General features: G+C 42.4%; 1 protein-coding gene across 4 annotated transcripts in view; it reads right to left on the minus strand.

The window, feature by feature from the left end:
- Positions 1–12,093, minus strand: part of LOC135550488 (seizure protein 6 homolog) — a 225,646-nt gene that overhangs the window by 23,254 nt on the left and 190,299 nt on the right. For all 4 annotated transcript variants that reach the window (XM_064981358.1, XM_064981356.1, XM_064981357.1 and 1 more), the window contains exons 6-9: positions 9,610–9,778; positions 8,706–8,872; positions 8,392–8,586; positions 7,302–7,440 (exon numbers count right to left, since the gene is read on the minus strand). In XM_064981358.1, coding sequence (XP_064837430.1) covers positions 7,302–7,440; positions 8,392–8,586; positions 8,706–8,872; positions 9,610–9,778 — 670 coding nt within the window. The remainder of the gene's footprint in view (positions 1–7,301; positions 7,441–8,391; positions 8,587–8,705; positions 8,873–9,609; positions 9,779–12,093) is intronic.

The following is a 12,093-nucleotide window of genomic DNA, read 5'->3' on the forward strand; positions in this document are numbered from 1 at the left end:
TGTGTGTGTGTGAGCGTATGTAGTGTGTCTGTGTAAATGTGTGTGAGTTGGAGAGTTAGTGTAGTACGTGTGAGTGGAGTCTCGTGAGTGTGCATAGAGCCAGTGTAAGGGAGTCAAAGCAAATCAATTAAGATAAATACATTAGAAAGGGGGTCAAGGTAAATGGTCCAGGTAGCCATTAACTGTTCAGCAGTCTTATGGCTTGGGGGTATGTATGTGTGCCAAATATGTAAGTTGAAAACAATGTATGTTAAAAGCACTGTGTGTGTAACTAGTTCCATAGCGCATTGTTTTAGGTAAGATGGCAAAATAATAGTTTCTAGTTGAATGAACATATGAGACAAATAATTTTAAGTTGACTGAATGTTATCTACACTGCTCAAAAAAATAAAGGGAACACTAAAATAACACAACCTAGATCTGAATGAATGAAATATTCTTATTAAATACTTTTTCTTTGCATAGTTGAATGTGCTGACAACAAAATCACAAAAAAAATTATCAATGGAAATCAAATTTATCAACCCATGGAGGTCTGGATTTGGAGTCACACTCAAAATTAAAGTGGAAACCAACACTACAGGCTGATCCAACTTTGATGTAATGTCCTTAAAACAAGTCAAAATGAGGCTCAGTAGTATGTGTGGCCTCCACGTGCCTGTATGACCTCTCTACAATGCCTGGGCATGCTCTTGATGAGGTGGCGGATGGTCTCCTGAGGGATCTCCTCCCAGACCTGGACTAAAGCCTCCGTCAACTCCTGGGCAGTCTGTGGTGCAAAGTGGCGTTGGTGGATGGAGCGAGACATGATGTCCCAGATGTGCTCAATTGGATTCAGGTCTGGGGAACAGGCGGGCCAGTCCATAGCATCAATGCCTTCCTCTTGCAGGAACTGCTGACACACTCCAGCCACATGAGGTCTAGCATTGTCTTGCATTAGGAGGAAACCAGGGCCAACCGGACAAGAATATGGGGTCTGAGAATCTCATCTCGGTACCTAATGGCAGTCAGGCTACCTCTGGCGAACACATGGAGGGCTGTGCGGCCCCCCAAAGAAATGCCACCCCACACCATGACTGACCCACCGCCAAACCGGTCATGCTGGAGGTTGTTGCAGGCAGCAGAACGTTCTACACGGCATCTCCAGACTCTGTCACGTCTGTCACGTACTCAGTGTGAACCGGCTTTCATCTGTGAAGAGCACAGGGCGCCAGTGGCGAATTTGCCAATCTTGGTGTTCTCTGGCAAACGCCAAACGTCCTGCACGGTGTTGGGCTGTAAGCACAAGCCCCACCTGTGGACGTCGGGCCCTCATACCACCCTCATGGAGTCTGTTTCTGACTGTTTGAGCAGACACATGCACATTTGTGGCCTGCTGGAGGTCATTTTGCAGGGCTCTGGCAGTGCTCCTCCTTGCACAAAGGCGGAGGTAGCGGTCAGGCTGCTAGGTTGTTGCCCTCCTACGGCCTCCTCCACGTCTCCTGATGTACTGGCCTGTCTCCTGGTAGCGCCTCCATGCTCTGGACACTACGCTGACAGACACTGCAAACCTTCTTGCCACAGCTCGCATTGAGTTTTGAGTTTGAGTTATAATAATATAAATATAAATAATTTTGCACGCCCAATTTTTCAGTTTTTGATTTGTTAAAAAAGTTTGAAATATCCAATAAATGTCATTCCACTTCATGATTGTGTCCCACTTGTTGTTGATTCTTCACAAAAAATACAGTTTTATATCTTTATGTTTGAAGCCTGAAATGTGGCAAAAGGTCGCAAAGTTCAAGGGGGCCGAATACTTTCGCAATGTTTAGTTGAAACAAATAGAGTGTGACGCTAGCGTATGAAACCCATACTAAACATTACACGCACACACACACACACACACACACACACACACACACACACACACACACACACACACACACACACACACACACACACACACTGTATACAGTATAAGATGAGTGAGGCAGGCTCTCTGATCAGGTCCAACTAAACTGGTCCATCCCCTTGGCAGAAAGCTCTGAAGAGACAGCAGAGGAAGATGTACAGAGCACCAGAGACTTTTGGAGGGGCCCAGGCCTATTGAAAGTGCTGCAAGTGTGTGTGTGTGTGTGTGTTTAAGTGGTGAATTAACATTGTTGAGAGGGCTGGGTAAGTGGCTCAGAGTGGTCTCACTGCCAGAGCATATTCATTTCAAAGCCAACTCTGAGACACACGCTAGGGAAAGGGAGAGCATGGAGGCTTAGTGGCTAATCTGGTCAGAGAGTGTGCTGGAAGCTGTGCTGAATATTCAATACAATGGACGAAAACATAGATTTCAACATCAATAGCAATGCTCTCCCTTTAGCATAGTTCTACAATTTGAGATTTTACCTTGTGTACTTGCAGCATCCCTTTGCCTGTGTTTGAGAGTGTGTCCATGAGTGTGCACGTTTTTGTGTGCGAGTGAAAAAGACTCAGTAGCAGGACTTGACATCTACTCTTTATGTTTTTCATAAAAGAAGAAAAGCAAGTTGTGACCTTAAATGACATAAGGTTGGCTTGAACTGCATCCAGCAATGTTTGGTTTCACATTGGTTCTGGGAACGAAGCCATTAGCTTCCTGACCGGTAAAACAGAAAAGTTTTTAAACGTTCTGAAAACGGAAGTGGAAATTTCAACTGTTTCTTTTTATGTTGCAGGGAGATTCTGAGAACATTTTACTCCAGTTCCTTTAAAGGCTTCCTGGGTGGTTTTATTAACGCTCTGAAAACCAAAATTATGGGTCATTTTGAGTTTTTAAAAATAACTTCCTTAAAACTTTCACAAGAATGAAAACAAAAACTTCTAGGAAGACTGCTAGCTTATTTTGGGTTAACTTTTTTGAACTCCAAGAACCGATAGAACACATTATTGTGACACAACATCACTGAGATTCAAACCTATAATCTTCTGTTCTCTATCCATGGAATTACTCCACTGCGCCACCAGAATGTAGCAAGGTTTATTTATACACATAAAAACCTAATTATTTTAGTCTATTCAAACAGACCCCATTTCTAAGGAAACAAACACTCATTAAGATCAACTGTGGCCAATTAGTGGATGAGGCCAACACACCTGAACAAACAGACGGTAGAGTTTTGTTGACAGTTTTGTTGAATGTATTTTCTGAACATTACTAAGGTTTTCTTGTGGTGTTTATGGAAAGTTTTCTTAATGTTTCTGGAACAATTTGAGAACAACTTTAAATAGAACCAAGAGAAAAACTGTAGGAAATGTTGTGCTGAAGTACTGAAATTCCCACAAAAGATCATTGTTTCTTAACGTTTCTGATAGGCTAATTGACCTCATTTGAGTCAATTGGAGGTGTACCTGTGGATGTATTTTAAGGCCTACCTTCAAACTCTTGATGCTTCACATCATGGGGAAATCAAAAGAAATTGGCCAAGACCTCAGAAAAAAAATGTGGACCTCCACAAGTCTGGTTCAATTTCCAAATGCCTGAAGGTACCACATTCATCTGTACAAACAATAATACGCAAGTATAAACATCATGGGATCACTCAGCTGTCATACTAGTGAGGAGACGCGTTCTGTCTCCTAGAGATGAATGTACTTTGGTGCGAAAAGTGCAAATAAATCCCAGACAACAGCAAAGGGCCTTATGAAGATGCTGGAGGAAACAGGTACAAAAATATCTACAACCACAGTAAAACGAGTCCTATATCGACATAACCTGAAAGGCCACTCAGCAAGGAAGAAGCCACTCCCCCAAAACCGCCATAAAAAACCCAGACTATGGTTTGCAACTGCACAAGAGGACAAAGATTGTACTTTTTGGAGAAATGTCCTTTGGTCTGATGAAACAAAAATAGAACTGCGTGGTCATAATGACCATCGTTATGTTTGGAGGTAAAAGGGGGAGGCTTGCAAGCCAAAGAACACCATCCTAACCGTGAAGCATGGGGGTGGCAGCATCATGTTATGGGGGTGCTTTGCTGCAGGAGGGACTGGTGCACTTCACAAAATAGATGACAATTATGTGGATATATTGAAGCAACATCTCAAGACATCAGTCAGGAAGTTAAAGCTTGGTCACAAATGGGTCTTCCAAATGGACAATGATCCCAGGCATACTTCCAAAGTTGTAGCAAAATGGCTTAAGGACAAGAAAGTCAAGGTATTGGAGTGGCCATCATAAAGCACTGACTTCAACCCTATCGACAATTTGTTGGCAGAACTGAAAAAGCATGTGCGAGCAAGGAGGCCTACAAACCTGACTCAGTTGCACCGGCTCTGTCAGGAGGAATGGGACAAAATTCACCCAACTTATTGTGGGAACCTTGTGGAAGGCTACCCGAAATGTTTGACCCAAGTTAAACAATTTAAAGGCAATGCTACCAAATACTCATTGAGTGTATGTAAACTTCTGACCCACTGGGAATGTGATGAAAGAAGTAAAAGCTGAAATAAATAATTCTCTCTACTATTATTCTGACATTTCACATTCTTAAAATAAAGTGCTGATCCTAGCTGACCTTAGACAGGGAAATTTTACTAGGATTAAATGTCAGGAAAAACTGAGTTTAAATGTATTTGGCTAAGGTGTATGTAAACTTAGGTCTACCTTTGGCTAATCGGATGGCTCAGATTACTGTGTCTGCTGTAACGTAGCAGGCAAAAAGGAAAGTTCTTACTGTGAGAAAGCCAGCATCCCGGAATTGCCTCTTCACTATTAACGTTGAGACTGGTGCTTTGCCAGTACTATTTAATGAAGCTGCCAGTTGAGGCGTCTGTTTCTCTAACTAGACACTCTAATGTACTTGTCCTCTTGCTCAGCTGTGCACCGGGGCCTCCCACTCCTCTTTCTATTCTGGTTAGAGCCAGTTGCGCTGTTCTGTGAAGGGAGTAGTACACAGCGTTGTACAAGATCTTCAGTTTCTTGACGATTTCTCACATGGAATAGCCTTAATTTCTCAGAAGAATAGACTGACGAGTTTCAGAAGAAAGGTCTTGGCATCTGCCCATTTTGAGCCTGTAATCGAACCCACAAATGCTGATGCTCTAGATATTCAACTAGTCTAAAGAAGGCCAGTTTTATTGCTTCTTTAAATCAGCACTACAATTTTCAACTGTGCTAACATAATTGCAAAAGGGTTTTCTAATGATCAATTAGCCTTTTAAAATTATAAACTTGGATTAGCTAACACAACGTGCCATTGGAACACAGGAGTGATGGTTGCTGATAATGGGCCTCTGTATGTAGATATTCCATTAAAAATCTGCTGTTTCCAGCTACAATAGTCATTTACAACATTAACAATGTCTACACTGTATTTCTGATCAGTTTGATGTTATTTTAATGGACAAAGAATGTGCTTTTCTTTCAAAAACAAGGACAATTCTAAGTGACCCTAGACTTTTGAATGGTAGTGTATATATTTTTAAATGTTGTGAACAACAATGCATTGGCAACAGCCTATAGCCTACTGCACAAACCTCATGGCAACAGTACTTTTTTTAACGGGTGAATGTTGCATAGGCTTAAGTTTATGTCATGTTTGTATTTTGACTCAGAAAGTGATCAGAGACTCAGAAAACATTGATGACCACCGTGTTCAAGTAATGAAATACAATGAAAATAAATGTTATATTTTTTGTCAAGTTACTTAACCTATTCACGTGGGAGTTCCAAATATCTCTGTCGCGCCAGAGTGAGTTTATTTATGCGTGTGATGTCAGAATGCACTCACTGTTCCAAATTGTGACATAACAGTTAATGCATGCTGCTCTCAAACCAAGGCATGCTTGCTGATAATTATCTATAGGCTGTTTCAAATTCTAACAAGTTTTATTTTCTAGCAACTGTTTGAATTAAGGTGTGTTCTGCCTCCTCATTAATTCACATAGAAGTAGCACATTTCACTATTGCGGACAATTTACATTTGAGGCATTACTGAGCCGGACAAATGTTTCTCTTTGACAGAGCCCAAGCACTTCCCCAGTATTTCCCCAGATCAAATATGCAGACATTTGTGCATCTATTGCCAGAAAAGAACTTGAGCAAACATTTTCCCTCTGGCACATTTTCTGGCTGGTGCTTGCATTGCCTTCATTGTTGTTGTCTTTACTACTAATAACTGTGGACATGTGTGCAAAGTGCCTTCTTGTGTTATCATTATAGCTTGTTTCTGTATATTGTGTTGTCTTCTTCCCTGCAGCACACCCTTTGTACGTATGGAGCAAACTGTATTTACTGTTTTATTCACGTTTTCAAGTTCTGGTGACAAATCATGCATTCTGATTCTTGAATAGATTGTGATGGACACAAATGATGTGCATTTTTAAAGGTTGTGATGCACTTTTTTGAAGGTTGTTCTGATTATGATGAGGTAATGCTAAGCTAATTGCCAGCAATGGGTGGGGCCATGCTTGTTGACATCATACAATGCATTCTGTTGTCACGTAAACATCAGACCAAAGATGTGAAGGGATGGTTCATTAGTCTTTCAAGTTAATGATGGAAGTGAATGATGGTAGACGACACAACTCCCTTCAACATACATACTGCAAACAGACCAAACTCATCATCAAACTCTTAAATTTGGTTGACGTGAAAAACAAACATGGCAGCGTGCACAAACTAACCATCGTCGGATTACTTGTACATTTTTTGAAAGTGTTTTACTCTATTATGTCGACCACTGGTGAGCTCACACGCGATGAATTGTAAATACTAATTGCTATTAACTAATTCATATTATGGTTTCTGTCAGTCAAGAGCTAAATAGGACCGTTTGTGTTAGGTCACTCTTTCCTCATTAAGAGCTACAACTAATACAGCCTACATTTTCCGGTCTGGAGGAGAGTTATATTATGCTGTTGCTACTTCTGTGAATGTCAGAACATTGCATCCAAAACTAAACTGCTCACAATGAGGACATAACGGTGTGAAGACTGTTTATGCAAAATGTTTCTGTGTATAAACAGTATGGCCAGCTCAAACGCTGACTGCTGTGTCTATCGTAACTGAACCTTCTAAATGACTGTTCTAATCACACCAGTTTGAGCGTATGTTGCATGGACCACGTAGAATGATCACACCTGTGTTAGTATGTGTCAGAGGGTTAAATGAACTAACAATGTTCCAAAGCCAAGCAACTATCCTGCACCATTCACAGCAAGTTGTACGCTAAATAACCAAAGGGCAACCACTCTCTCACCAAGCTCTAAGAAACATATGATTCTCAGAACATTATGTGCTAGCTGAGCAGTGACCACTATGGCTGCTGTTGGAGCGGAGAGCTGTCTCTTACACTTGGATGTCCAGCATAATCCTCTTGTCCTCTTCCACGTGGATGCCCCAGATGCAGTCCTGGCCCTTGTCGTAGGTCTCCGGCCAGTTGGGAGAGAGAACCACCCCGGCTGAGTCTGTGATTTCACCACTACACACAGCTGGGACACACACACACACAGAGTCAAATCCAAATACTGAGAAACACATACATTCATGGCCAACACTTTTGTGATAATCCAAAACAGTTCCAAAAGTAAACACCAATATCAAACTAACAACATGTAGGCCTACTCACAGCAAAGTGATGAACATCTAAAATGTCAGTGCCAGCTGAGCTAATGATATGAAATAATATGTGGTTTTGCTGTAGGTCTGGGGACTGTGGGACATCTTTCAAATGCCATGTGAATTCACATGGGTAAATAAGAGACAGCGATGAAAGAGCATCACTGCTGAACAGAATACCAATCATAATGACTTTCCATGCTCCTTGAAAACTCAAGAGCAAGAGGGGTGGTATAGAACCATTACAAATGGCTAACTCTGTAAAATACAGTACTGTAGCTCAGCAGAAATTGAATCCTTTAATGTCTACCTTTGCTGAAGAGCTGTAAGATCAAGGGCAGTGTGGTGTGGGGCAGTGCGGGGGAAGTAGATAAAGTGAAAGAGGTTGTGAGGTCAGTGTGTGTGTGTGTGTGTCTGTGGGAAAGAGAGAGAGTGAGAGAGAAAAAGCTAAAGTAAAGGGGGGAAAGGGAGGAAGAGAGAGAGAGAGAGAGAGAAAGAAAGAAAGAAAGGAAGAATTAATGAAAGAAAAGGATGGCGAAAGAGAGAATACACCTAGGCTTTGATCGCCACTGGCCATATGACTCAGTGTGTAGCCTAGACTGCACAGGGGAATACCTTCAGTCTGTAGCACTACTGAAACTTGCCCTGGAAACACATGGGCTAGGACGCATTACATTTTGAAAAGTCATTGACAATCAGATCCTGGGAGACTGGGTTTATTGTGACTGGGGTTCCTAGATTGTACTCAGATGCTGATAGAGAATTAGCCAAACATGAGCAGGGGAAATTCTGTGGCCTGGCTTTGAAATGGGATGAGGACTCACCCCTGCAGGCTGGCTCTGTCTCATTCCACTGGGGGTTCTCTGCGTCCAGACATTCAATGATGACTGAGCCCTGCTCCAGAGTGTAGCCAGGGTCACAGGCAAATTCCACCACCGCACCCACACCGTAGGCCGTGTCACTACTGGTGAAGTTGCCATACTTCACAAAGGGCCCATAGCATGTGCCCTTTGCAAAAGCTGCAGGACAGAAATCACACATGGATTTTTTGTTACAATAAGTCACCATCAATTCTCAATTTGACATTAGTTAGCATAGGTTGAATAAATGTTAGTATTCTGTTGATTCTTCGAAGTACCTTCATATCTGATTGCTGCTCCCGTAGAGGTGACCGTCCCATCTGTGGTGAACTCCACAAAGAGGTGACGGCCTGTGCTCACCACGCCCTCATTGGGCAGGTACTCCACCTCGTAGGAGTCATACACCGGAGGGGAGTCAATGTTGTTCCCATTCTTTATAAGGAGTCTGAAACACAATCAAAAATAGTGCTTAATAAAATGGGGGAGGGGGAATGAGACACACTTGCCATTGAGGACTAAGAGAAACATCCAAAGGGAGTGGTGAGTGGTTCTGAAGTGGCGCTCATTGTTTCATCTGTGGCTGTAATAACCCTGTGATAAGATTCTACACACCTCGGCAGCAAGCGGCTTCATTCAATGTCAGTTTGTTACCACAGCCTTGAGACATAGTAGTTATGGTACAGAAATGTAATTAAACACTGTCTCCCCGCGTCTGAGTGGCCTCTATAGTCCATCAATTAATTTGCATGAGGAAATACAGTTAATTATTTGAAATTACATAAAGCCGTTTCAATTTCATCCTCCAACCCGTTCAAATTTGACTCATAGTCACTCACATAGGGGATTTAGTTGCCTAGCCTTAGCAAGCATATGCCTATTTAAGTCAATCAATTAGGCAAGGTGTTGTTGCCCAGTGTTGCATTGCATTCTGACAGCCTGAGGTAAAACCTGCCATATCTAGCCCAACTGGAAACTAATTAGCAACAAATAAAAAAGACGCCTCCAAGTTCTACCACTTGAGCACGCACCAACACCCCCCTTCCCACACACACACACACACACACACACACACACACACACACACACACACACACACACACACACACACACACACACACACACACACACACACACACACACACACACACACACAGCTTCCATCCATCTTTCTGTGTACTCTACCTGTCATCATCCTCAGCCAAAGCCATTTTCTCAAAGTGAACATGAAGCCTTTGGCCTTCAGGAGCCTCCAGGACCCAATGGCACGTCAAGTTGTTGCTGTAGTTGCCAGGGAATCCAGGAGAGACGATACGGCCCAACGTGGCATTTTTAATCATACCACCACAGGAAGCTTTATTGAGGATGAATTTGATAAGAGAGATGAGGAAGGGAAGGATAGGACATAGAGAAAAAAAGTTAGACATAAAAATAACATAAATGTCCCTTTGAAGAAAGGCTTATTTTCTATAACAATGTTGGTTTTCTGCTCTCTCTTTGCTGTGTAATACCACAGTACATAGAACCTGAGGTCAGGAGTAAAAAAGTTTCCATTCCTGTACTGAAAGAGAAGGAGAATGTTTGGGAGTCTGGGAGCTGTACAGTGGTCTGGCGAATAGCCATCTCACCAGGGACTGACTGACTTTCTGACTGTGTGTGATGATGGACTAGTGAGGAGAGCATAGCAGCAGAATAGTATCAGTGCAGAACAGCTGTAGGGAGTGAGAGTGGGGCTGGCAGAAGAGATGGTGCTATATAGAGCAGCAGGTAGCTTAGTGGTTAGAGCATTGGGGCAGTAACCGAAAGGTTGCTGTATCGAATTCCCGAGCTGACAAGGAAAAAATCTGCCATTTTGTCTCTGAGCAAGGCAGTTCACCCAATATTCCCCGGGCTCAGAAGATGTGGATGTCGATTAAGGCAGCCCTCAGCACCTCTCTGATTCAGAAGGGTTGGGTTAAATGTGGAAGATACATTTCAGTTGTTTGCATTCAGTTGTACAACTGACTAGGTATCATCCCTATCCCAGAGCTGGTAAATGTTAGTCATGTAGCTCACTCCTAATTACTATAGTATTAGCCACTAGCTAGGTCTCGTCTCTGTAGCATTGCTCCCTCTTGCCATACTGGTAATCAGACACTACAAAACCAGGCCTCACAGCACAACCAATCAACTTTGGATCTTAATGATGATGCTCAACTGACATGGTGTAGAAGCTCACTTAAGGCCTAAGTACAATCTATTACTGGTATACAAGGAGGCATGGGCTTTACACAATGTCAAGTAGGCCTACCTACAATGTTTACAAAATAATTAACAGGACGAAGAGCAACATAAGTCAGAGCACTAACAACCTAACCCAGACCTCAATGTCTGATAGCAATTTGGCTATACAGCTGCAAGTATAGCCAAACCTTTCCATGTCTGGCCACAGCAGGAAATCATTATTTTAGGCTGGATCCTTGGAACCAAAGTGGATAAATTCAGTTTACCATGCTCACGTGAGAAAGGGAACGTCCACTTACACAGACAGGATTTTTTTCATGTGTGAAACTAAACAATAACAGATAGCTCTGGTCTACTTATTGTTCCCTCCCCGCTCTCCCCACCCACCACACCAGAAAGAATTAGCCAGTGAAATGTCTTTGCTCCGAATAACCTTACGTAAGCACGTGTAAAAGAAGCGCCTGAGAGGGTTTTAAAGAAACACGATTTTCAGGCTTTGCGTCTTCTCTGTTTTTCCCCTGAAAACTAAATGGTTTAGATCGCAGTGATTTGTCATGCATTGGATATCGTCCAATCACAATTCAGCATCTGTCTCAGGGTTGGTTTAAAGGGGCCATCTGCTGATGCCATATCCGTTTTTTGATGTATACATTTTTTTTAAATTTTTTTATTTAATCTTTATTTAACTAGGCAAGTCAGTTAAGAACAAATTCTTATTTGCAATGGCGGCCTACCCCGGCCTAACCCTAACCTGGACGACACTGGGACAATTGTACGCCACCCTATGGGACTCCCAATCACGGCCGGTTGTCATACAGCCCGGAAGTGAACCAGGGTCTGTAGTGACACCTCTAGCACTGCGATGCAGTGCCTAAGACTGCTGCGCCACTCGGGAGCCCTTATTAGATGAATGATATGTATTAATTGATTCTTGAAGAGCTTATAAATGCCTCTTGAGCTTAGTTCAACTATCGTACCACGTTGGAACCCAAATATAAGCTTGTTATACTCCAACGTTTGTAAACAAAGTAAATGTGAACAAACACTGTATAGCCTCAAAACATGGATAAAGGTGTATAATTGTTATATCTTGGATGGTTAGTCCTTGCATCCATAACTCTGGTGCGTCAAATAAATACGAGGAAAACAAGGTAAGCATTTACATTTATTTCAGCTTAAAGGTAGTCTCAGCTAAATTACGTTTCCACCAGCAGCATCGGCCCGCAAGACATTAAAAAAATATATATATACATTATTATTATTATTATATACATCTATTTATTTTACCCCTTTTTTCTCCCCAATTTCATGGTATCCAATTGGTAGTTACAGTCTTGTCCCATCGCCGCAACTCCCGTACAGACTCGGGAGAGGCGAAGTTCGAGAGCCGTGCGTGCCGTGCGACCCAGCCAAGACGCACTGCTTCTTGACATAATGCCCGCTTAA

Source organism: Oncorhynchus masou, chromosome 12 (genome assembly GCF_036934945.1).
Source record: "Oncorhynchus masou masou isolate Uvic2021 chromosome 12, UVic_Omas_1.1, whole genome shotgun sequence".
Taxonomy (NCBI): domain Eukaryota; kingdom Metazoa; phylum Chordata; class Actinopteri; order Salmoniformes; family Salmonidae; genus Oncorhynchus; species Oncorhynchus masou.